At 41.6% G+C, this 27,670-nt stretch overlaps 1 protein-coding gene and 1 pseudogene across 1 annotated transcript; one reads left to right on the forward strand and one right to left on the reverse strand.

The window, feature by feature from the left end:
* dclk2b (doublecortin-like kinase 2b) lies at nt 1-27,670 on the reverse strand. Its single transcript, XM_088346798.1, has 16 exons — nt 27,435-27,670; nt 22,776-23,345; nt 20,558-20,916; nt 17,753-17,879; nt 17,559-17,675; nt 14,350-14,438; nt 13,919-13,991; nt 12,476-12,581; nt 12,350-12,407; nt 11,983-12,102; nt 10,257-10,403; nt 10,068-10,201; nt 8,140-8,217; nt 7,964-8,060; nt 6,026-6,106; nt 1-5,919 (listed from the first exon to the last, which is right to left on the reverse strand). Exons 2-16 carry the CDS (start codon nt 23,164-23,166, stop codon nt 5,821-5,823), a joined length of 2,076 nt encoding a protein of 691 aa, XP_088202924.1. The 5' UTR covers nt 23,167-23,345; nt 27,435-27,670; the 3' UTR covers nt 1-5,820.
* LOC148356388 (small nucleolar RNA U3) lies at nt 15,844-15,973 on the forward strand (annotated as a pseudogene).

Here is a 27,670-nt window from a genome sequence, read left to right on the forward strand (position 1 = left end):
TTTTCCTCATCCCAAATTTTATTTCACAGTTCAATGCATCATCGACCTCTGTTTGGAGGTCTTTGAACGCACCGTGGCCCTTTTGATGAAAAACACATGCTTTGGGACTAGCAAAGCATTCCTAAATGCCATTAAAGGTGGCACGTGTAGGAAAAGACACAAATACAGTCCAAAAGGATCTTTTGTCGTAAAACGTTCTAATCTACTGCACTTGAAGGTTAATAAGGCATGACTACGAGCACATACATAAAGATGATGAGTTAAAGCCGATGTGTAAGAAGCAGATTTTAGCTGCAAGACCCTCGTATGTCCATTAGGCAAACAACGTAGCAAGGCGCCTTCAGTTTGGTATAAAGCCGGGGTCTCAAACTCAATTGACTTGGGGGCCACTGGGGCTAGTTATTTGGGTAGTTGTGGCCAAATTGGATTTTCCATGGATAAAAAACGTTCCACTGTTCTCAAATACCATTCTTAAAATATATTTTAAAAAATTAAGAATAAATATGAAATTAAATCAATCAGTCATGAATTAATTCATAGTCCGCCAGGTCTGCACTTGAAGGGACAGTGTGTATTATTCAGTGCCTCGTAGTAAGAAATGTCGATTAACATGATTGGGAAAAGTACACAAACTATCATGTTTACATGTATTTTTTAAGGAAATTTGTAATTATTTGACATAACATGTGGCTTGTCTATAGGGGGCTAAAATCGTTGTCCGGCACCTTGCTGCTTACTAAAAAAAAAAAAAAAAAAAAAAACATTTTTTTTTTCTTCTGTTATTTTGTCTTCTTTTTTTCCCATCATTTTTATTTTCATTTTATTTCCCCCTTTTCTTTCCTGCATTTTTTTCTTCAATTCCTCTTTTCGGGAATTTATGTATTTTCTAAACATTTTCTCGTTTCTTTTTTTCAGTGTTTATCGTTTTTTCCTCCTCCCTTCCTTATCTTTTATTTACTTTTAATTGTTTTTTTATTCTACCTTTTCTTCTTGCTTACTTTCCTCATGTTGTTCCTAGGCTAAAGTCTGGGCAAAAAAATGAGAAGAAAAATTGTGTGGTTTTGTCACATTGAGTTTTCATAATTTATATTCTTACTTGCACTTCTTAAGTGCTTTGTTTTTGTTTGCGCAAAAAAATAAAGTCAAATGATACACACTGTCCCTTTTAACTTTTCATATTGACGCGGGGCATCCAACTTAAATCCTGAGGGCAGCAATTGGCCCCCGAGCCGTGGGTTTGAGAACCCTGGTATAAAACAAAGAGAAAATGAGAAATACTTACGCTTGGCTCCGGCCAAATGGTCATAACACTGCATCGTACCAAAAGTTATAAACAGTTTTTAGATTTAATCCGAGAGTTTCCTAAACCGGCCCTCCCATTTTGCTTGGTTGACATTCGTCATCTTCAACATTATGAAGTAAACAAAAGTAAACATCTTTCATTGACTGTTAGCTAAAAGAAATAATACAAAAATGACCCAGATTGTATTTCGGACTCCCTCGCTTAAAATTCCCAAATCTTCGTTAGACAAAATGGACGAACAGCAAAATGAGCACCTTACATTTTTCTCCCCTTTGGTGAAGATTTCAGACTTCATGACACACACTAACAGTACAATATATGTCGTATTCTAAAAGGCAGGAAGCAAACAGGGTACAGGACAGTCTCGGGAAATGAGAATATTTTGTTAAAGTTGTTCAATTTCTGTCATGTGATTTCAAAAAGGAAATTTCTTACATTCTGGATTCATAACAAATAGTGTTAAATAACTCAAGTCTCTTATTTTTTTAATATTGTTAATGGCAAAATCTCTAGCTCATCGGAAAATATTGCAATATAATGAAAAGTATACTACTGTAATCCCTGGTAATTGACGCTCATTACCATGCTATAAATATTCCACTTTCCATTATCTCTGATCACGTAAAGGGAGCAGGAAACGGCTGAGTGCACTTTACTCGGGCCTGCCTCTCTTTTTTTGATGTTTTCTTCTCCTAAAGTGAACTGCAGTTGTGAGGCCATGATCCATTATCCCCGATACTACATTACTGAAAGCAGGGACCGACAGAAGCCACTTTGTCAGGAGGTGTGCCGTTCTGGCCCACCTAAAATGTAATGCTTAGTTGTGACCGCGATGCATTATCCCACTTTCAATTTTTTTTTCAATAATTGCTGAAAGTGGGGGATGGTAGAGCGATTTTTCTTTTTTGGGGTTCAGGCAGCTGAAGCATGCCTTTGTGGCCAGCCTAAAATGAACTGCACTTTTTAAGCCGCCATCCATTATCCTCTTGACTATTGTTGAGACCGGGGCCGAGAGAGCAAATTTGTGTCTTGTATGGTGGCTCTTCTAAAATGAACAGCACCCATTCGGCTAAAAGCCGTTATTTCCGGTCGACTATTGCTGAAAGCAGGGGCTGTTTTTTTTTTTTTGATTCAGGCAGCTGAAGCATATTGTTGTGGGCTGGCTAAAATGAACTGCACTTTTTTCTTTAATCCGTTGCCGATTATTGCAGAGACTAGGGGTCTGAGAGAGCAAATTTGTCATGCGTCGTGGCTCTTCCAAAATTAACAGCACCTGTGCAGCTACATGCCATTTTTCCCGGTTGACTATTGCTAAAAGCAGGGGCTGGTAGAGTCATTTTTCTTTTTTTGTTAAGGCAGCTGAACCATGTTGTGGGCCGGCTAAAATGAACTGCACTTTTTTTTTCTAATCCGTTGCTGACCATTGCAAAGAGCAAATTTGTGTCATGCGTGATACCTCTTCTAAAACGAACAGCATCCATGAAGCTACGAGCCATTATTCCCGGTCGACGATTGCTTCATGAAAGAACTGGTAGTCATTTTTCCTTTTTGGTTCAGGCAGCTAAAGCATGCCATCTTTAAAATGAACTGCACTTTTTTTTTTTTAATTCGTTGTCAACTATTGGTGAGACTTTGGGACGAGAGAGCAAATTGTGTCATGCTCTTCTACCTGTGCAACCACAATCCACATTTTAGGTCGAGTATTGCTGTGAGCAAGGGCTGGCATAGCACATGTTAAAAAAATTGGGGGAGGCTACTTTGTAGATTTTCGTATATCGTGACTGTTCAGGTCCCCTTTAACCGCATTAAATGAGGAATTACAGTTGTAGGCTAAAAAGCCACAATCAGCAATGTTAAAACAATAGAAGACTTGCAATATATAAATTGATATGTTATTAATCCAGAATGTGTGACATCCATGTTTTTCAAATTGCATTACAGAAAAGAAAGAACATAATCAGAATTTTCTCACTTTCCGAGACGGACTGAATCATTGCATGAATGTCTTTTTTCTTTTTTTTTTTCTTTTTTTTTTTTTAAATCACCCTGTGCGGATCAGTTCATACAGGCACAGTGCTTCTGGCCTCAGGTGGCCGCTACAAACACAAGTCACTTTGAATGTATCAACCCAGAAAAAGTTAAAGACATTCTGGGTATGGGAGAACAGTTTCAACGATCCATCCTCTTTTCTGGATGCTGGAGACGCGATTTTTTTCTGTTATTTTCCCCCAAATACAGTGATACCTCGGTACTCAACCCTAATCTGTTTGAGATCGGTATTCGAACACAGAATATTCTGAGTACGTTCCTGCGTATTCTAAAATATTGATAAAATATGCACTTTAACAACCACTAATACCCAACACATGAATAAAACTTCAAACGATAATTATCTAAACGTTTAGATAATAGCAATGACCACACTGCCACGGGTGCATTTCCCTTAACCTTTTCCAACCACCGACTCGGCCAACATAACAAAAGACTCACTGTTCGTTCACAAGACTTTTCCTTTTTCCTATAGTGAACATAAAAGCACGCACACTTGGGCCCTTCATCTATATGAAGTGACCAGACTCTGCAGCAGTGTAATAAAGATTTGAAACCGCAAAGTGTTCATTTGTAGTCATTAATGTTTTGCATGTGTTTGTTACATTTCAAGCCAGAGAGTTATTAAATTGTGTGTCCGAATTAAATTTTGCCTCATTATCAATGAATCCACCAACCTAGGAGAACTTTATCTTTAAAAGCCTCAACAGGAACCACAAGACACGCCTCCGGTGACTGATAACATCAGCTGCTATTGAAAGGCCAAGCGCGGACGCCTGCCCTCTCTCTTTTCTGGAAAGCGAACCCAGAGAGGGGGGGGCTGTCTGATCTTTGCCCCCCTGGACCATGGGGACAAAGAAGGCGGAATCCCAGAGCAGGCCTCTTAGCGAGGAAGCTTGGCACACGTCAACCACGAGGCCGGTATGGCCGGTGGATTGGTCCCTCCCTATCAGCTGAGAAGTTTGCAAGATTAGTCTCCAAAAGATCCGTCTTTCTCCATGGACCATATGGCCTTCCCTACCGCCACTTGACGCTTTATCTTACCCAAAGGTAACAACAAAATATTTTTTGGTGCTCGGCATTAATATTTTATTCTTACACTCTCGGACATAATTCAGATAAATTGACTATATTCAAATCAGACATATTGATCAGTACCTCCAATTAGCACAGAATTTCTTCTTTCCCCCTCCTCCCTTTAGTTAATTTACAAATGTGTGTTTTACTTGTCAACAATGTACTTTGTTCTTTTAATGTAATTTTCATTGCAATGTAAATTAATCTTAGTTTGTTTGATTCAAACGACGTTGCATTATTTATTTGTGAAATCGATTTATTTTGCAAATTCGATCATTTAAACCTGAAATACAATATGTTGTGAGGATTGCTTCCTTCTTGATACATCAGAGAGAAAAAGGGCGATTTTGAACTGTTTCTTCTGATGAGTCGTGAGCCCCACCCGCTGGCCAACTCCTTAACTACCAAATTAGATTCTTATTTAAAGCAATTTTCTCTCCACCTTTAACTTTATGGTGGCTGTCACGTTTTTGTCTTTTCCTTTTCCTTTTCCTTATGAAGTCAAAATGAATAAAACGACAGTGACCAAACTGCGCCACTGAGTGCTTTGGAGTAGCAAAAAGGTTTCATTTAAAACCTCGTTTCTATCCATTAGCTAGGTTACTTAAATCTGGGACATCATACTGAAAATTGACCCTTAAACATACTAACAGGGATCTACAAAAATAAAGGAAACATTTTTTCTGAATTTAACAAGAAAAGAAAGAGGTCTGATCACCTGACTAACTTTCTTGGGAATTATTACTTTAATCCTTTAATGCTTCGTATTTTGCAGCCTCAGCGCATCGCGACTTGAAAAATAATCCGCGATCCATTATCCCGATCGCATACTGACTGTCTCCTTATTGGGACTGGCAGAGCGCGTTTAGTGTATTTTGGGCCTGGAGATTTTTTTGCCGCCGTTTCCACAAAAAATGAACTGCACTCGTAAGGACACGCTCGATTATCCTTAATCCAGTATTGCTGTGAGCGGAGACCATCAAAAGGCACTTTTGTCAGTAGGCTTGCCATTCTGGCTCCCCTACAATAAAATGCACAGTTTTGATCCATTATCTCCATTTGATTATTGCTGAGCGTGGGGGCCAGGAGAGCAAATTTGTGTCATGCATCCATTCCACCTAAAATGAACAGCAGTCATAGGGCCGCGATCCATTATCCCCTGTTGACTTTAAATACAACTTAAAATGAATGTTTGAGTCTAATGCCTTTTTTCGAACACCGAGTCGTTCGAGTACTGAGGTATCACTGTACTGGGTCAGGTTGACAGCAGTGGCCTTCCTTTGAAGATGCTCCAATGTGATTGGATGAACAGGAATTAGGGATTGTCACCAATAAGGATGGAGTTTTCAATGATATGTCAATAAATTAACATCTGGTCCAGTTTCTGGCGTCTAGACCAACGGGGACGGAATTTGCTTGGTTTCCAAGCCCGGAGATTCTTTTTCCATTGCGCTCGGATCTTCGTTGCCGGAATCGATAGGCGCATCGTCCTGCAGGGCAATCAAAGGAAGGAAGTCGTTAACATTCAGTTTCCTGGTATGGCTGTGAATTAGTTACGAAATTAAGGGATGCATTGGTGATGGATGGAGAGCCTACCGACACCCAAGGGTGCGAGAGAACCTCATCTGCTGTGAAGCGAGCGTCCACGTTCACCTGCAGCATCTGGCTAATCAGCATCTGAAGGATATTGGAATTACTACAATCTCACAAAGCTGGATGATACTGTGGAATGTAAAAAAATTAGCCTTCGCCTTTTTTGCTTACAGTATGACCCTGGTGGTTAAGAGCTCTGACGAATTATTATTCTTATATATGATTAGACCTATATTTACAAAAATGGCTTCGTGGGTTTGTATGTGGCAGCAGATCCATGAATGGATGAAAAGCGAGGATTGTATGAAGGTGTGGTTGTACCAACAGTGATGTATGGCTCAGGGCGTGGTGTTTGAGAGTCAATTAGCGTCTTTGAAATGAGATGTTTGCGTCGTATGTGTGGAGTGACAAGACTGGATAGGTTGAAGAATGAGGAAGTAAGGAAAACAACTGGTATTGGTACACGAGCTTGTAGAGAGGGTTGATGAAAATGTTCTGAAATGGTTTGGACATATGGAAAGAACGGTTTAAGGCCGTTTGACGAAAAGTATTTAGTGCATAAGTGGTGGAAATAGAGTGAGAGGAAGGCCCAAATATGGTTGGAATGATGGGGTGAAACTTGCTCTGGATGAGAGGTCGGTTCATTTAATGGATGTAAGGGTGTGTGCAATGAAAAAATGTGAATGGCTGAGGACAGTTAAGAATGACTGATATTGACGCATGATGCAGAGGGGGTAAACCGGTTTATGCTGTCGGGCCTCTGCTGATGGATCGCACAGCAACTCAACCCCTTGTTGTGCTGTGGGCTTAATGTTCAGTGTCAGGTTGGGAAGAGCAAATGTGAATGAATGTTGGGTGAATTTCACTGTCTTCTTTACTCTAGCCACCTCCAACTAGAGGGATATGGCTTCAGTATGTAATATAGGTAGAAAGATTTATAATTAGAATTCTGTTTATTGTCATTGATTAAAAGAAATACAGGACAATCTTACAGTGAGAAATCAACACAGCCCAGAAAAGCATGGGCTGCTCTCTGCCCAGTCTTTAAGACATTGCCGGCTCTGGTTACCGCAGCAGAACTTGACAGGGTTATCAACACGGACCAAAACAATTCAACTGCTGCTCTCTGCCCAGTCTGGTGGACATTGTCGGCTCTAATTATTGCAGCAGGACCTTAGAGAGGCTCATCAACACAGGCCAAAAAAATAATTGGCTGTTCCCTGCCCAGTCTGGAGGAGATTGCCGGCTCTCATTAATGTAGCAGAACTCTACTGAGGGGCATCGACAAAGCCAGAAAAAAATCATCATCTGCTCTCTGCTCAGTCTATAGCACGATCAATCCAACAGTTTCAGAGCGCATCTTAATCATGGGGTGGCTCACGGGCGGTTCTAGTCCTCATTAACCGCAATAAACAACGGATTAGGTCAACTACGCACACTGTTCACACAGACGGAGTTTAAACTCGTACAGGACACTATCGCTCTTTTAAACTTGCAGAGACAGACTGTCTTTTCATCGGATTTGGACTATTATAGACGATTCTTGTGTAAATATTGTCTAAATTATAACTATAACCTTATCCTCCTTGTTTTATAACCTTATCTTCTCTGTTCCTTTATCTTCTTGTTTTTTTTTACCATGCCCAATTTCGTTGTCACAATATGTTAACCCATTCTGTAACAATGACAATAAAGGTATATTCTATTCTGTTCTATTCTATTATTGGCAGGAAACCAGCTACAGTGACATGACGTGCTTTATAGTGCTGTGCACTTTTAATCCTCATACTTGGGACTCTAAATCCACATTTTTTTATCAAGACCACCCTCACCTTGTGCAGCCCCTTCCTTTGAGTAAATAAGATCATAATGTATTTTAGATTTATTCTTGTAGCGGGGGAAGATGGTTAATTCAAGGAAGTTCGTAAGCTCGTAAGTCACCTTGGCAGGAAGGCTGATAGCGTCCCAATCCGGGGAAGGGAACTCCAATTTCCCTCTCAAGATCTGATCAAACAGCTCCTCCTGAACGTTGTTCTCGCTAAGTAAGACAAGACACGTTTGGATTAGTTTTGGGTGACAGTTGCTGGTCACACAGCCATTGTGGTACATTGACTGACCTTCTGAATGGCGGGAAACCACAAAGGAGGATGTAGGTAATGATCCCCGCTGCCCAGATGTCCACCTTCAGACCGTAACTGCATACAAGTGTCCACAAGCAATGGATGCCATTGTCAATCATCCTTACGCTGACTTACAGTGGAATGCAAAAGTATTGCTGTATCTGCATACACAGCTATTGTAGGACAATCTGTGCATAAGACAACTATAAGTTGTTTGATCCATAAATCTGCCCTTAATGGAAGGGTGGAAAGAAGAAAGCCCTTTGTAAAATAATGTCATAGAAAGGCCCGTTTGAAATTTGCAAGAAGCCACATAAGAGACATATAGCATGTGGAACAAGGTGCTCTGGTCAGATGAGACCTAAATTGGGGTGTTTTTCCTTGCCCTTTTGTAGGTTTTGGATCAAGGGATGGTGTGGTCTGCAATAAACTATGGTCTGTGCAGCCCTTTGTGACTCCTTGTGATTAAGGGCACCAAAAAAAAACATGATTTGAAATGACTGAATACAAAGCATTACGTTTGGCGTAAGTGTAACACTGCACATCGACCTGAAAACGCCATCCGCACTGTCAAACATGGTGTCAGCATCATGCCTTGGGGTTGCTTTTCTTCAGCGTGGACTAGGAAGATTTTAAAGTTTATGGGAAGATAAATGGAGCCAAATAAAGGGTGATTCTGCCAGAGAATATGTTGAAGTCTGAAAATGTGGTAGACTTGAGAATAAGCTTCCAACAAGACAATGACCCTAAACATTAAGTAAAATCTAAAATGGAATAATTTAAACTAACGATATAAAGATTTTATAATGGCCAAGCCAAAGAACAAACCTAAATCCTACAGAGCAGGCATGTCCCAAGTCCGGCCTGGGGGCCAGTTACGGCCCGTGATCAATTTTTTACTGGCCCACGGCCTATGTCATGAAATGTGTGTGGCACGCCAGTAATGTTGACAACAATATAGAATGAATATGTACCAAAAATCAGCATTTCACCAGATGATGGCAGTAACCCTTTGGCCATCTTGCCCTTGGCTTTCTGTGAGAATATTAGACGCCTGTCCCATTTCCTACATGGCGACTTTAAATAATTTAAAAAAAAAAAAAAAAAAAAGGAAAGCTGACTTTGAGGGCCGCTGCTCAAGTGGGAATTTGAGTATTTTTTCTCTGAAATCTAAAGCAACTGGGTCTGCCTATTTTGCCATAAGACTGTGGCTGTTTTAAAATAATATATCAAGAGTTGTCTGTCCCTGTGTGCCCTGCGATTGGCTGGCAACCAGTTCAGGGTTTCCCCTGCCCACTGCCCGATGATTGCTGGGATGGGCTCCAGCACCCCCGTGACCCTACTGAGGATAAGCGATGCAGCTGATGATGATGAGATGATGATATCAAGAGGCACTGCCAGACCAAACATGCTGATTACAAAAAGCTAACTGAAAACAAACACTGTGAAAAGGTGAAGCACCTGGAAGCTGTTTTAAAGGCTTAGGAGAACTTTTTCACAAGACCCTTAGAGTCAAATGAAAATGCTACAAAGGGGAGGTACGATGTTGCAACGCGGATTGCCAAAAGACTGTTTAAAGAATGTTAAAGACTGTTTAAAGAATGTTAAAGACTGTTTAAAGAATGGCAGGCTGTGTAGTGGGCCTACACACATTTTCAGACTACCAATTCTGGCCTGCTTTCTGAAAAGTTTAGACACCCCTGCTAAAGAACATTTGGGAAAAGATCTAAAAAATGCTGCGCGCAAACGATCCCCATCAAACCTTAGTGAAATTGAGCTATTGGTCAGGAAGAGTGGGCAAATATTTGTTTCAAGATGTAGAAAACGTATAGAGTCGGCCCAGAAGACTTGTGGCTGTGATCGCAGCAAGAGGAGGAAATACAAAGTATTGAGTCGAAGGGAGTCAATACTTTTGCAACTCTCACCCTGTTTCGGCAATAATCTCCGGGGCCACGTAGGTCGGCGTGCCGCACACTGTGTAAAGCGGGCCCTCCACCACTGTGGCTAAACCAAAGTCCCCTAATTTGAGCGACTTGGTGCCGTCCGGGTATTCGCACACCTGCGGGAACACAAACTGGTTACGGGGGACAGGGACGCCCTTATTTTTTCCTTACCAGCAGATTTTCTGGCTTGATGTCTCTGTGCACAATGTTCATCCTGTGCAGGTACTTGATGGCTCCGGCCAAGTTGTACACCATGGCGCTGGCGTCGTGCTCGCTATACTTGGTGGACGACGTGATGGCATCAAACAGATCGCCTCCCTAAAGTAGGAGCAGCGTTTGCCTCCAGGTCAAAGCATTTGATCATTGAACCTAAATTTTAACTGACTTGAGCCCCACTCACACTTAACGACATTAGCATGAGGAATTTAGGGTCAACGCTACTGGCTGTGGAATGCCAAAGGCAACAGCCTGTGCACACCTGGTGCCGTTTTCAGACTGACTCCAAGTGTTCTGGGTCACATGTTTTCAGATCATGAGACCATTTAAGATGGAGACTACCAGAGTCAGATAGCCATGACAAAGACGAGCCCATATTTACTACTGCGTTGAAGGACATGTGATGTCGGGCCTAGATTTCTAGACGTCAGCATGAGGGCACTTTCCACATACCCATTCCCACACTGAGACCCAATACAGGGAGAAAATACACCAGCTCTCACAGTGATGTTCAGCAATCAACCTGGTGCTGAACACTGACAAGACCAGGGAGATCTTGGACTTTAGGATGTCCAAAAAGACAGACTATGCCCCCTTCCTTCTGGATAAGAGGTGGAGCGTGTGAAAAATATCAAGTTCCTAAGCTTCCACATTACATCAGACCTCTACTGGTCTCCAACACTTTGCGCCTGGTGAAGAAGACTCGGCAAATAATCTTCCTCAGGAAAATTAAACTGGCTGGTCTTTCACCTCAGCTGCTCCTTAACTTTTACAGACCAATCCTCTGCCTCAACGTGACCATGTGGTATGGCAGCTGCACGACACAGGAGAGGAAACAACTTGTGCGGGTGGTTAGGACTGTACAGGGCATCGTTAGCTGCCCCCTCCCTGACCTGGAATCCATATATGCACGGCGAGTCAAGAGGAGAGCAAAAGACCTCAAAGGTTCCCGGGCACCTGGGTCACAGACTGTTTGTACAGCTTCCATCAGGGAAGCCGTATAGGAACATTTGTGCCACCAAAAACGAACTGAGATATGGGTGTTTTTCCCCAAAGCTGTCAAGTCCACCAAACCCCTAACCAGACTCCTAACTGCTGGACAATAACTTATAGTCTGTGAGCCATAGCATAACATGCTTTACTCCTTGGTCCTTTTGTACACATATAGTAGCTCAGGAGGTAAAGCTCGTCTTGGGATCAGGAGATCGCAGGTTCGATTCCCAGTTCCTCCGAATTAGATGTCGAATTGTTCTTGGGCAAGACACTGAATCCCTAATGCCCCCGATAGCAGGTACTTGCCTTGCATGGCTGACGCTGCTATCGGTTAGTTAGTGTGTAAAAGGGAAAAGTGTGAAGCGCTTTGGGAGGTCTTCATTGACTTGAAAAGCGCTTTATAAATGCAGAACACTAATATATAGATCTATATAAAATACCGGTAATATAATTCATCATAATTCCTTTGTAAACACTGTACACCAGAGTTGCAAAGAAAATTCAATTGGCATTTTATGTCATTGACAATAAAGACAATCTTGAATCCCGAAGGCCTAGATTTATAGACGACCTTGCCCTCATATAGATCGGTAACTACCAGAACTTTGGGACAGTGCCGCCATTTGAAACGCTCTGCAATTAAGGGTTAGACAAACAAATGGGACTTGACGCAGAAGATATGAAGCACCTTGACCAGCTCCATGACCAAAAATAGCTGGGACGACGTCTCGTCCACTTCGATGAGCTGGATGATGCTGGGATGGCGAACCCGGCGCAATACAGCCACCTCATTCTCGATCAAGTGCTCCTATTCACATAGAACACACAAGAAAGGCAAAGTTAAAGTTTTAACTCTCAGCTAAAATCTTGCTTCAAATAATAAGTTAAATCAGATTTGCTTTTAATAAGGTTTACTCAAGTTGAAGAACAGTCAAGCTTTGAACTAGAGTTAAAGGCTAGTCACCAAAGCCATGCGATTTGGTAATGCTGCTACTGTAAAAATTACTAGCTTGTGTATTAGTAAGTATACTTTTCAAAGTATTTAGAAATCTTACCTTGCCGCAGCAGCGAGCCTTGTCAATTATCTTCAAGGCAAATTCCTGGCCAGTGGACCTGCCAGGTAAATCCGAACCATGACTCGACTTTCCACCAATGTGACGATAAAATAAATTTGTATTTACCTTTCGACGCACTCCTTCACTACGGCAAAATTGCCGTCCCCGATCACTTTCCCGATTTCGTACTTGCCGCTGATGAGCGACGATGACACCGTTAGGTTTCCGTTAACTAGGACGAAAAAAAACAGTGAAAATGTACTAAACAGTATCAGAAAATGCTAGGTATTAGGAAAAAGTACTGAAAAGTAGTAGAACGTAAGAAAGCAGTGGACCAGGAGGTAGAGCGCTCGTCTTGGGATCAAGAGATCGCAGTTCGAATCCCGGCTCCTCCGTGTTACATGTCGAAGTGTCCTTGGGTAAGACACTGAACCCCTAACACCCACAATAAGCAGGTTAGCGCCTTACATGGCTGCATGCCCGCTATTGGGAAATGTGAAGCACAATGTAAAGTGCTTTGGGAAGTCTTGACTTAAAAAGCGCTATATAAATGCAGATAATTTAATTTCATTTCAGTACTGAAAAAATACTAACTGAAATGTAAAAGATGAAAAATGTAATGAAAAGTAAATGAATATTCTAAAAGTATGAAAACATATTTAAAAGTAATGCAAACTATGACATGTACTAAATCTTATGAAAAAGTACTAAAGGATACTAAAAACTGAAATGTTGAAAAGTAAAAAAATAATTGAAAAGATTACAAAGTTCTTAAAGTAATACGTGTACTGAAAAGTCCTTTAAAGTGTAAAAAGAGAAAGGTATTAAAAAGGACTAAATAATATGAACAAAAAACAAAAAAGTGTCACGATTTGTCAATTGCCTTACTTGCGCTCACTCTTTCAGCCCCAGCTGCCACTCGTTCCCGAATTAGCCCTTCTCCTATTTGAGGACATCATTCAGTGAACCTCAGCGCATGCAAGGCAAGCACTTTTGACTCTGGCTCCCGTTTTGATCCCGACCTGTTCCTGTATCGATCCCCGATCCACGCTCCGGTTCTCCTGTCCCGGCTACCCATATCATGCCTGATTCCGTCTCCTGTTTCCTGTATCGATCCCCGATCCACGCTCCGTTCTCCCAGCTTCCCGACTTGTTTCCGATCTCCAACACACTCCAATCTCCTGTCCCGGCTGCCCGACTTGCTTCCAATCCCCGACCACGTTTCGTTCGCTCCTCCTGCCCAGCGAGCACCGAATCGCTGTTGTTTTTTCCTCTTGCCCTGACTTGCCCGTTCACTTAATAAAGTATTGTGTGGAACATTACACATTTGGGTCCACTGCTTGTTTTGGTCGTGACAAAAAGTAGTCGAAAAGTGAAAAAAGTATTGAAAATAATGGAAAATCCTCAAAGCATTACATCAAATTAAAAACTACTGAAAAGTGTGAGCCAACAGAAAATGTACCGAAAAGTACAAAAAATTGAAATGTAGAAGGCGAATTAAATCCGTTAGCAGGCCTAATCCAGCCTGCATGCCTTATGTTTTACAACCCCACCAGAAATGATACTAACCTTCTGGAGCATCGTCATTGTTTTGTTCGTCGGCGCCGTTTACGCCGGGCGATGAAGAACGGTGAGGGGAAACCTGTGCGCAGAACCGAGATGTTCTATTAGAGGTAGATGGGGCCTAATGAATCTAGCCCGACCCGACCCGGGCATGCAGGTATTTAAGCCTGACCCAGCCCGAGCCCCGATAAATTAACTTGATTTGATGACATGATTATATTTTATATTTCATTTGTGATGACACAGGAGGAGCTAGGTGCATTTTGGCAGACTTTGACCTTAAAAAGTTAAAAATATAGGAAAAAAAATCTGCGAGGAAAAAGCCTAAACCCGAACATAATGATTGACATTTGACATTGAGATTTTAGGCCCTGATCAGGCCTCTGCGGATTCTGTCGGCGAGATTTAAATAATTGGATGTAGGGTGCGAAGCTTACCTTAAGACTGCTGCGTGGTCCTGGACTCGTGGGGGAGGGGCTAGACCTGGAAGACTTTGCAAGGACCTGAGAACCTGGCGCCTCATTGGCTGGAGAAGCAAGCAAAGAACCATTTGTGTCCCTCTTAGAATCTTGGCTAGCTTGTAAAACGTATTGCTTTTGTGTTGCATGCCTGTGGATCTAATATCTGAGAATAATCTCGCAGCCGGATCAAAAATACTGTAATTTCTGGACTATAAGGTGCACCTAAAACCCCAAACTGGCCAGGAATTCTAAAGTGCGCCTTATAATCCAGTGCGCCTTATATACTGCCGAATACAGTGGACAATATTGGAAATCCATACAGTACTCATAGGTGTGAAATACTACACAAGGTTTTAAGGTTTACCACTGGATTTGAACAATGATAGATCATTGATTGATCAATCAATAATTATCATCTGCCCAACCCGCTGTACATTGTATTCAACCCTATTTCCAATGATCAATCTGGTAATAAAATAGTAACAACATAGTAATAACATGATACATGGTTATTTTAGAAATGCATATCAAACTAGCTGCCTTTTGTGCTAATTTGTAACACAAAGTAGCTCTCAGCTTGAAATGGGTTCGAGACCCCTGGTCTAATGCCTTTTTATAGGCGATCTGTACCAGTGGTAGTCACTTGCGTGGCCCGGGTTCAATACCCGTTGCTAACAAATGTATCCCAGTTGTAAACAACATTTTGTAATTTTAGGTAGTGACACTTATAGAATGATCCACCATTGGGAGTTGTAGTAATTATTAAATAAACGCCTTAGCTCTAACTGTGGTCCAAATGGTATGGGCCTTATGGTCTGATGCGCCTTATGTATGAAAATCATATGACAAAAAAATTTTTGGGAGGGGTGCGCCTTATAATCTGGTGCGCTTTATAGTGCAAAATATATAGTATCAGTAATAATAACGATAATAACAATAATAGGCCTAAACCCAGTGGCGATCTAGATGACATAAGAAAAGCTTTAGATTTGATCTCATCATCACACTATTTTTCCTCAAAGTAGCACATTCTACAAAGTTGTTTTGGCTGAACTATTTCCCATAATGCTCTATTACAATGTTGTACAATTTGGCAACGTAAAATTAGTGTGATGATGAGATAAATTGTAATGCCTTTTCCTATGTCATCTACAACCCAAGTGAGCTAGTGGTTGGGATTCAGTACGCTCTTCACTGCAATCCAGGTTCGTTTCCTGCTACATACAATGCTGAGTAAATGTGGTCAGCAGTATTTATTGACTGATCAATTTACGGATCGTATGGGTGCTTGAAATCATTGAAAATGCTTGAATTTTACGGTTTCATCTTCAAGCGTTGAAAAGTGCTTTATTCTGGGTGAAATGCTTGTAAATGCTTGAAATTATTGTCATGTTTCTCAACAAGTCTGTTTAAAAATGCTGGTGGCTTCACTTTGCCATGTGTTTCTAGTACGTATGGTTTTGCCAGTCTACGATGATGAGGTGCAATATTCTATCCTGAGCGGGAAGTTGACTTTGAGTAATGAATTCTACATTTACTCATAGTCTTTGATGACTGTTTGTTGCTTCTTCCCTTGTGATTAATGGCAGCTGGCATTAGTTTGTACGGCACTGTCGGGGTGTGCCCAATAGGACAGGATCATATGACACTTTAACAGGGTATTCTGAAACGTGTATTAGTGTAAAGGTTACCGTATTTTCCGCACTATAAGGCGCACCTAAAAGCCTTTATTTTTTTCAAAAGCTGACCATGCGCCTTATAATACAGTGCGCCTTATTTATGGATCAATATTAAGTTGCAAAGTCTTCCAACTAACTTGCATCCGCCGACTAGATTTTCCCCCGAACGCCAAGTAGTCCGCGGTGTATGCTGGGATTTATTTACCGGCGTTTCATTGGCTAACCAATGTGTCAATCATCATTTGAATCGATCACTATTGGCTAAAGTTATTGGGAGGTCAAGGGGCGGATCCTTTTTATCATTTACAGGCTGGCACAGGCTTAAGCTGCAAAACAAAGCCTGCAATTGGCCGAAAAAGATGTGTCAATCATCAATTGAATCGATCACTATTGGCTAAAGTTATTCGGAGGTCAAGGGGCGGATCCTTTTTATCATTCACAGGCTGGCATAGGCTGAAGCGGCAAAACAAAGCCTGCAATTGGCCGAAAAAGATGAATGTGTATAGCACGTGGTTGACGGCATACAGAAAGCATTTTTTTACTATTCTGTATTCGTAAATATTTTATTCTCCTGGATTTACTACACTCACGGATATAAGAGGACATTGGCTGCACATTATTATGAACACAACAACTTCGGTGAGCTACTCCGGCTATTTATTATCCCTGTATCTTGTTTCAGACTGAACTCAATGTTTCTGTGATAAGCGGTGCAGATAATGGATGGAATGGAGTGTCTATTTTTAAATTAAACTCAATTCCAAGTGTTTATTGTCATATGCACAGTAAAGTTGCGAGCGAAAAAGAAAATAGAAACTAAGGAATGGTTGGCATTTCTTGAATCCCAAGACTTTAACCTTCCGAATGATGGAACGATGCATTTGAGTGAAATCGTATGGACACCGCATCCGCACGTGTTCTCGACACGTATTTGCGTCTTTGCAAGCTTTGGGAATGTTAAGGGGGTAATAAGTTGGACTGAACTATCTGACTGTTTTGTCGACGTTCCCATTGTAGCGCCTTATAATCCGGTGCGTCTTATGTATGGCAAATATAGGACCAAAAACTATTTTTTCGGGGTGCGCCCTATAACCCGGTGCGCCTTATAGTGCGGAAAATACGGTACATATAAATTATGGACATTTATTATGGACCATGTTAAAAAAAAAATAACGTAGTGTTTCCCAGTTTTAAAATGTAATGGAAATAACTTCCTGCAACTGAAAATGTAAGTTACAGTTTTACTCAACACCAATGCATTGCAAAATACTGTACCTTCTAATGGTATTGGATAACTTGGAAAATTGGCTTTGAAAGTTTTTAAGAAGTGCTTGAAATTGTCCATTAAAATGGTGTCAGTCATTGCTCAAATATGGTATATTATTCTAAAAACTTGTGTAAATCACTCACCAAACTTAGTGTGTTTTTTGAGTAAGAAATGTGTGTACACACTAATGAATATAGCATAAGCAGGAAATAAGGCAACTTTTTTGACCTCTCTCTTACCCAATCCAGGTGACCTGGATTGTGGAGCAGCTTTCACTGAAGACTTTGAGGACAACAAGCTAGAGGTCTTGGGAGTCTTTTGAGGAATGGCAGGACGAGGTGCTTTGACTCGACACTCTACAAGAGAAAAAAAACAACAACTTTTAGACCACAGTTTGCAATATTTGAAGTGTTTGTGCATTGGTGTGAGATACCGTTAACAAAGTTGGCCGTTTTACCACCGTGAGTGAGCACAAAGTCGTCCTGAGCGTAACGGAATTTTTCTAGGCCGCACGCCATGAACACATCGTCATCCCCGAAGAAGTCTTGGAGGCAGGTCAGCTGTGAATACAGCAAGGGTTTTCATTTCAGCAGATTTTTTACCCATCCATCCTCTGCACCGCTTATCCTCAGTAGGGTCGCGGGGGTGCTGGAGCCCATCCCAGCCATCTTCGGGCAGTGGGCAGGGGACACCCTGAACTGGTTGCCAGCCAATCGCAGGGCACACAGGGACAGACAATTAGCTCGCTCATTCACACCTAGGGACAATTTGGACCAGCCAATTAACCATGCATGTTTTTGGAATGTGGGAGGAAACCGGAGTGCCCGGAGGAAACCCACGCAAACACGGGGAGAACATGCAAACTCCACACAGGTGGTTTGATCTCATGACCTCAGAACTGTGCCGCACACGCACGCTAACTACTGCGCCGCCGTGCTGTACAGAATTTTTATGATACTCTTATTTCATTCTTAGTTGTTTTTCTCCAAATAATATCAGGAATGTTTTTTATATCTTCCTTAACAAATCAGCTTGGTTTTAGTATCAGTTTTTTGCATTGTAAATTTGATATCCAACAGAATCAGGGTTCACTGATCCCTTAACCGCCTGGGTCACCGGAGCACCAATGAGGATGCAATATTTAACAAATTTCTCCACTGTTGATGGTTCCTGGTCTGTTTGTGGGTTATGGTAGAGTTGGTACCAGTCCATTCTTTCATGTTGTCGGTCGGCCCAGTTATTTTTCAGTCTTCCTCACTTCCTGCCCCCTTGAACTGTGCCCTGGAGAAATATTTTGGCCAAACCTAAAGATCTTGTGATATTGAGGTTTCCGACAACAGTTCTTTGTAGGGTCCAATGTGCCCCCTGATGGTGTTGCGCACCGTTTCGCTTGGCACATGGGCTATGTAGCTGATGTCGAGAAGTTTCCTGTGGTATCAGATCTCCATGGGCTTGATTTTCTTTTCCAGTTTTGAGCTTACTTACCTTGCTATGATTTCTGGTTATGGCCCCTCTTCTTAAATGACAGGTCCGAGGTATTAAGATTTGGTGGTCGAAAACTTGTCAATAGCTTTGTCGAGGCTATTGACCAGGTATCTGAGTTCCTGTTCTTCTAATGCCAATCCGGCAATATCATCAGCAAAACTGAGGTTTGTGATATTGTGTCCACCAACACTGACTTCCTCTTAATCCAGATCCTCTCCAGGAAGAAAAGTTTGAGAGAAAATGCAGCCTTGTGTCCAATGGTGCCAATGCTCAGTACCGCAGTTTTTGCATTAGCAACCAGCAGTTCAATGGTCTCAATGAGTTTCTGGCCCATGTTGTACTTCCACATGGTGGCCCATAAAGCGGCTTGCCATGCTCTGTTAAGCGCCTTTTTGAAATCAACAAAGACAAAATTGAGGTCTCTTTGGTGTTGATGAAACATCTCACAGATTAAAAATCTCTTCTATGGTGCGCCTTCCCTCCCTGAGACCAGCCTGTTCTTCGGCTAGGATGTTTTCAGCCTGTAGTTATAGTCAATAAATTAATGTAAAAAAATATCTAACTCACGGTTGTCAAACATTTAGCTCATCAATAGCATTGGTTCCCATGGTTACTAGCAGCCCGAGAAGCCTCCTAATATAATCCCAGGCCAGTTTATTTAGGTAGCGGTTTTGCTCCCCCAACTGAAACAAATACTACTGGTTTCTATAGTTACCAGTAGCATGGTAGGCTCCTTGAACTGACTCAGATTCAGCAAACTTCATCATCTGGTCGCCATTGATGTTGTGCTCTGTAAAGCCCTTTGAGACTTTTTGTGATAAAGGGATATACGTATAAATATGACTTGACAAGGAAAGCGTTATCCCACTCTTGAAAGATGAGCTGGACAGGCTGGCCTGCAAAGACTTCTGCTTTCAAATTAGACAATACTGATCCTAAGTCACTGGGGGAAAGCTCTTTGTAGCAACGATCAAAGTAAGGGTTTTTGTTGTTGTTGTTGACTATGATCACTAAAATAAAGTCGCTATCTTGCTGCTTGCACATACGGTATTACCTAGGTTATTACAGTTAATTGGGGGCTTCTGCCCCCGCAAAACGTGAAAATTTGCGAGGTCGAAACCTTTGTTTCTTTATTCATTCATTTATTACTCAAGAACAAAACAAATTTACAGGCTCAAGTGTTTGTTTAACAAATAAAAGTACTTTTGTTTATTAATGTTTCACTTTACGAATTAGTTCTGTACTGTCAAATTGTGATTTTAAAAATAAGTATCCTGTTTTGTTGCACAACTTTATGAATGAAGGACCTGATCCAATTCACTTAGAATGATACTTTCCGGCCATCACGTGGGCTTTATGGAAAAATACGTTTACTTTCCGGTTCTGTACTACAGAAACCATATATCTTTTCATTATCAAACATTTTTGAAAAAGTGCAAGGCAGCCACAAGGAAGCGCCGAATACCCGCACGTGGCTCCTGAGCAGGTTTAACGAGTTGAGGGGTCCAAGTTTGTTGGCGATAGAATCGTCCTCTTTCTAGGCAATCAGAATATCAAACACCATGTATGATGAAGATTCACGAAGCAGTGAACCAGCGATAACCGAAGCGCAAAGTAGCATGGTGCTTTGTGCTTATTTGAGATGATACTATTTACGATGAATGAACTTTTCCTGTCAATAGTCTTTAAACTGACATGAATTCCGTTACAAACACGGAAATTAATCTATTTCGCCGGCTTACTCTCAGCTTACCTGTTTTCCATCCAGAGTGTACAACCTCTTGACTGCTCCCGAGTCCAACTTGATGGCCTCTGTGATGTCAGCTAGCACTTGTTCGAAGGAATGCGCCGTCTTCTTGTTCAAAAGGATCCTCACCGCCTTGCGGGGTTTGACTCCGCTCCGGATCACGGTCACCAGCTTAGGCTTAATGAAGTCCTTGCTATCTCGGCTCTCCTGGCGTTCCCTGCCGCTGGCCCCGGCCCCAGACGACGCGTTCGAGGTCCGGCCCCCGCTGATACCAGAACCGGCGCCGGGTTTCCAGCTCGGGACGGAAATCTTGGTGTAGTCGACTTTACGGTAAGGCTGGTTGGAGGCGCAGACGTAGCATTCCCCTAAGCGCAGGATTAAAAGTCTGAGACCATGTCATGCTTTCTGGTGATTTGGCGCTTTAAGTAGCTAGGATATGCTTTCTGATGTCATAAAATGATGCATCGGTCTTAGTTTCCACGCATTAGCGCCCAATAGCAAACTTTGATATTGATTAGTGGAGGGGAAGTCCTGGAATATTTATTGCAAAGAGAATAGATACTGTTAAAATTACAGGACTGTTTCAGAAAGTGAGAATATTTAGTGACAAAAAAAGGTTGGGTACCCCTGGTTTAGACCAAACCAAGTTTTTGGGTTCTTTTACGATCCAAAATAGGTTAAGTTGACCCAAGTATTGGGTTGGTCCCATTCTCGACCCATATGATTTTAGAATGTGCCTCCACACGGTTAGCATTATTATGTCATAGTGTGTTGGGTTAAAATAACCCAAGTTTGGTTAAAAAAGCAGACCATCCTAATACTTGGGTTATTATTTGGTTTGATTTCCACCAACGTCCTACACTCTGAAAACACTTGGGTTAAAATTAGGACCAACCCAATACTTATACAAATTGATACTTTTTTTCTGGTTCTTTTACACAAAACGGCACTCTTGTTTGGGTTGTTCTTATCAAAATGACCACAACGTTTTAGTACACAATGAACCATTTTGGGTGAGTTTTTTTTAAATTAAAATAAATTTACCCAAAAAAATTTGGGTGTTTTTTGTTAATATAAAGACACACTGGATTTTAGGTCAAAGCAACCCTAATATTAGATTCGTGCATTTTTTACCCAATATTGGGTTATTTTTAACCCAATAGTTTTGAGTCTGTGTTGTTTTACAAAACTCCACAAAATTTGAATTTTGGTTTAAAGAAAGTTGTATAAAATGATTTCTTTTTTAAAAACTTATTTTTTTAAAAGATTTTTTAGCAAGTATTTTTATCTAAATGTTTACCCCGCAAACAGTTTATCTGAGACTAAACAGGCTTGTTTATTTTGATTAGAACAAACCAAATATTTGGGTGGTTTTAATTAAAACGACCCCATATATCGGTTAAGTTAACCCATGTATTGGGTTGGTCCCAGGTTGGACCCAAAAAGTGATTTTATGGTCACATGGTTAGCATATTTCTGCCATAATGTTATATATTGTGTGTCACGCTCTAAGGAATGTTGGATTAATAACCCATGTTTGGTTAAAAAAACAGACTAAACCAATTAAGTTTATTCTGTTTTTACTTTTGGATGAATGCGAAGGAGGTTTTGGGGGATTCTAGTCACTGAATTTTGCTCACTGTTGTTCATGTTTTGACTATTTCATCATTGTCGCTATCAGCCAATCATGTTGCAGTTCTTTGATATTTAGGGATGATCTGGTTCTTTGTAACCTTGAAGATTAAGTAAAGAGGGAGGGCTCGGGGGAAGTCTTTAGGAATGGATGGAATTTTCTTATCTGAGAACTACTCTCCTTATTGAAAGTTCAAAATCCATGGCTTTGTTCCTTATTTTGAGTGTCTATTGAAGTTTGAACTTAACAAGAGTCCTAGTTTAGAACAACCAGAGCAAAGCGACTATTGGATATACATTGTCATGGTGCTTTGGGAACCCTTGAAAGGAGGACCAAATCTGAACTGGTCATCGTAGGATGGGAACGTAAACAATGACAGAAGGATATGCATTGCTTATCACCAACAACCAAAACCAAAGCAATAGGCTTGTTTTATGTAAAATGACCCCAAAACAGGTTAGGTTGACCCAAATATTTGATTGGTCTCATGCTTGACACAAGTAATTTCACACTGTGCCTCAACATGGCTTTTAGTTTTATATTCACATGTGGTTTGCATCAAGCGCAATCATGTTTTTGTGTGCCGCTGACCTTCCACTAGCTCATCCAAGCTGCTGATCTTTTTGGTTCCGTCAATGGTGTAGATGGTGCGCACCCCTTGCGGCAGGTGAAGGTTGTCGGCCAGCGAGCGGGTCAGCTCGACCAACAGAGCGTCGTACGAGCGGAAACGGTCGGAGGAAACGGCGTACACCAGTCCCTTAAAGGAGCGGTCGCCATTGCGGTAGAAGCGCACCTTCTTGGCCCGCTTTTCCAAGGTGAGCGCTTGCAAAGTGCGGGTACGGTAGTAGCTGCAGTTGGTGCTGTGGGCCGGGCTGGGGACCAGGCTGCTGGCTCGCGAACTCGGGCCAGAGTCGTCCCGTTTGGCCCGGGTCGAGCGGCCTCGCCGGACCTTGTCTCGTTCGTCAAAGTGTTCCAGCTCCATGATCTCGATCCAGAAGCGGCCTTCAGCTACTTTGGGCTCATCACAACTGGGCTGGGGAGCTTCTAGTGAGGTTTGCTCAGGGGTGCTATGATGTTACCAGGAAGCCATTTGAAAACTTCAGAAAGGTGATTTTGGGAGATGAGAAATACGAGGTGGGCAGCCAAGCCAAGCCCCAGATTCTGGAAAGAAGCAAAGAGGGTAATTACATATTTACAATCAGATTCCTTTAACAAAGCCACAGTCCAGAGAATACTGGCATCATGTTTTATGCTATTTTTTGAGAACTTTACAGAGGGTCATCAACCAAGCCCAGAAAGTCATAGGCTGTAGTGGTGTGTCGTTCACGAGCAAAGCCAGCTCCTTAATGTGAATGACAGGAGCCTGTTCACCACCAATCAGGACCCGGTTTACTTCAAGATGATATCGTCAGACTACATATCATAGAGTTTTGCCACTAATTAAACTTTTTTAAAATATATACACAGAATTTTGATATAAATGAAGCCCCACAGGGCGGCACAGCGGATGAGTGGTTTGCGCGTCTGAAGCAAGGTTCTGAGGTCATGGGTTCAAATCTAGCTACCAGCCTTCCTGTGCGGAGTGTGAATGTTCTCCTCATGCTTGCGTGGGTTTCCTCTGAGCACTCCGGTTTCCTCCCAACATTCCAAAAACTTGCATTTGAGGTTAATTTTCCGGTCCAAATTGTCCCTAGCTGCAAATGAGCAAGTGTGTTGTCTGTCTCTGTGTGCTCTGCAACTGTCTGACAACCAGTTCAGGGTGTCCCCTGCTCACTGCCCGAAGATAGCTACGATAGGCTCCAGCACCCCCGCTACCCTACTGAGGATAAGCGGTGCAGATAATGAATGGATGAAACCCCATAGTATACATGCAACGACCAGTGTTGGGAGTAAGACCTTCCTGGTACGCAATGACTATTCTCAGGAACGAGTTCTGTAACGCATTACTTATCAAATTGTACAACTCAAACATGGTTACAACATGGTGTGTTATGCCATTATTTCTTAAAAGCACTACATGATTTGCAACGTTCTCTGTTCTTTGATGATTACGATTTGCTCACAAAGCAACATTTAGCTCTTGATCCACCAGCCACACAACACTGAATAATACCCCTTACAAGTATTTGTGTATTGATATCTACCTACAAAATACAACAGAAAACAGTTACAATTGCGCCATCTCAAGCACAAGGGTAGGAGCTTGCGTAATATCTCCCTACTGATATTCTGATATTCTCCCTACCATATACTCACATCTAAGCTGTATTTAAACTGTAGAATAAAATACTGAAATCAGTTGTTCAGTTTGTACGTGCATTTTTGGTTGTGTCACCATTAACGAATGGTAGGCAGTGTGTGGACAGGGCGCTTGGTTTATACCAGAACAACAAACTCAAGGTGAGCCCAGATGCAGGATTTTCGTCTTTTGATTTGTAAAAACTATTTGCGCAATACACCATGCCTGGAGATAAAAAGAAAACGTCTTGGACATTACCCACAAATGGAGAAGGAAATATTTGAGTGGTTTGAAGACAAAAAAACAAAATGGATATGGAGTGTCTTGGCTGTGTTCTTTTGCAAGCTTTCAAGATTGCACAAACCAAGAAATATGAAGGCTTCACCGCTTCCACGGATTGGTGTACAATACATGTTTTCTTTTATTCCTTTTATTATGTGGCTATTTTTAAGCAGTTTTGGGTTAGCTTCAATGCGAGTTTACACGGTAATCTGTAATGAATAACGCACTGCTTTTGGGTGTCAGTAATCCTGGTGGTAACGAGATTCCTTCTTAAATGAGTAACTAGTAGCTGTAACTTATTACTTTTTTTGCAGTAACCCACTCAACACCATGTACACGTGCATATATACAATGGCAGCAGACATTGATGAAAGCAACGACACTCTATATGTGCACCAAGATGACACGGAACACTGTCGCACCCCGCATGGTATCATCAATCTACACATCTGAAGAAATTTGGCACTAAGCCTGCCCCGCATGTGCCACTGTCAATTAATGGTAGCGAGGTCGAACTGGTCCATTCATTCAAGTTTCTAGGTACTTACTTGTCAGCCTACCTCACATGGACTGTCAATTCTATTGATATTGTAAAGTCAGACAAATCATTCATAGTTCGTCAATCCATTCCGGTCAATTTTTATCGTGCTATCATTGAATCCGTTTTAACTAAGTCAATCACAGTTTGGTTTGGTCGCGTCAATCAGAAAGAATTGTCAAAGATGGAATCAGTAGTGAGGATGGGAGAGTAAATAATAGGTACTGGCCTCCCGTCCCTGCATAGTATCTACATCGAACGAACGAGAAAACGGACACTAAAAATTATGGACGATCCCAGTCACCCTGCTCACAGGTACTTTGATTACCTGCCGTCAGGTCGTCGTCTTCGCTCCAAGGAGCAAGACTACACGTCTTAAAGAGAGTTTTTACCCTTCCGCTATTCACATGTTCAACGAGAAATGATTAGGTTATTATGTATAGTATTATTATGCCAACGGCGTTCCTCCGACCTATTCTATTCTCGTCTTGTTATTTACATATTCTTTCTTTTTAAACTATTCTATATAATTACCTTGTATTATACACTACAATATCTTTATTACTCTATTCTTTTACACCTATTATATTATCATTATTGAGAGTCCGCGTGTCAAATGATTTCTTGGATATATCATGTTAATGGTTTATACTGGCTGAATACAAATAAAAGCAAAGCAAAGCAATGGAAGGAACTCCATAGTACGGGTGCACATATAGAATAGAAGCAGGCATCCATAAGAGCAAAGACATTTGACATATGCACACACCAACGGACGTCGCATGACATGGTCGAACTACACATCTGCAGAATTTTGGCACTGAGGTCATTTTTATACATAGAAACGTTTTTAGCACTAATGGAACCCCATTCAATAGCATACCTGTCAACCTGTACGTTTTTGCCGTACAAAGTACGTTTCTTATGCATTTTAAGACGTGTACGACGTACAAGAAAATCTGTACGGAAAAAACGCAAATTTGTCAATGATGGGTACCATCCGGTATACACCGACTATCACAAAACGGAAAATCAATCAAGTCAAACGAGTTCGCCGCGGTATCCTCAATCTCGGTATCGTTTTATTCGTTGCAAACGAAGCGAGCGGTTTGATGCTACTTTGCGCATGCATCTGCCGCCTAGGATTTCATGTGGTTGTTATGTAGCGAAAGGAAGTCCGTCTCTTTTTAGAGAACTGGCCTTTTTCGGCTCAACTCATTAAAGAGAGCCGGCTCTCAAACGGCTCACTTGTTTTGATGCATTATATTACGAATCATTATTGTTGTATAAAGAAGTTTAGAAAAAAAAAGAAGTATAAAAGGAGAAAATGAAAAAAGACAGGTTTGTGGTTATCCCTTTAATCAGCATATTACCAACAATAATTTAATGCAGAAAATGAATTTATTATTTGAAAAAGAAAATGTATTATTCTACTTAATTATATTTGCATGTATTTTTTCCTTCTACAGTGAACGTCCAAGCGACTTCATTTTTGAACTTTTTTTTATAATAAACCTCATTCATGTCGAGCAACTCAGTATCTCACAACAAAATGTTAATATACAATATATATGATTTAATGAAACACATGTACAATATAACATAAAATGGCGGCGCCCTCTGCTGGCTGCGGCTGCATCGGCTCGCTACAACGGGTCAGGTGTATCGACATTTCGTTCTGTGTACATTGTTACAAAGAATGACAATACAAAGGAAATTATTATTATTATTATTATTATTATTATTATTATGTTAAACTACATAAATAAACACGTTTGGAAAAAAAATTGGTGTAAGATTATTTTGTATTTTGTAAGGGAAAATACAACATTTTGTAAGGGCATGAAGCCGTGGAGGTTGACAGGTATGAAATCTGCAGAATTTTGGCACTGAGGTCATTTTTATACATAGACACGTTTTTGGCACTAATGGAACCCCATACAATAGTAGTTTCGTCCCCAGGTCACCCCTCATCACGACAGCATCCTCAAGGTCCAAGATGTCAGTCTGGGGTCAAGTCAGTCTCGCACTGAGCCCCATCCTCAAACCAGGACTTCCCAGTCAGCATCACCTTGCCAACACGTCAGTCAAGGTTGCAGGTGCAATGCAGTCCCATGCTCGCCATTCTGCGAACAATCTGCACACGGGATTCGAACAATAGAAGCAAGGCACCCAAACGGGAGGCACTTACCAATAATGCCGTGGAGCCGGTTTGTTGCTATGGAGGTCCTCCGCCCCACCACCTCCCCTTGAAATTGCTCCCCTCCTCCCCGGTGCGCAGGTTCCGGTATTTTGTGTCTGAGATGGCGGCTGCATGTGGAGTGGAGCGAGAAAATGGGCCAGGCCGAACCGAACCGAAGAACTAGCGATGCAAAAGCGGGCTGGTTCCGTAGCGGGATGCGCTCGCATCGGCTGCTGCAGGAGAGA

Source organism: Urocampus carinirostris, chromosome 11 (genome assembly GCF_059441175.1).
Source record: "Urocampus carinirostris isolate Australia breed hairy pipefish chromosome 11, RoL_Ucar_1.0, whole genome shotgun sequence".
Taxonomy (NCBI): Eukaryota; Metazoa; Chordata; class Actinopteri; order Syngnathiformes; family Syngnathidae; genus Urocampus; species Urocampus carinirostris.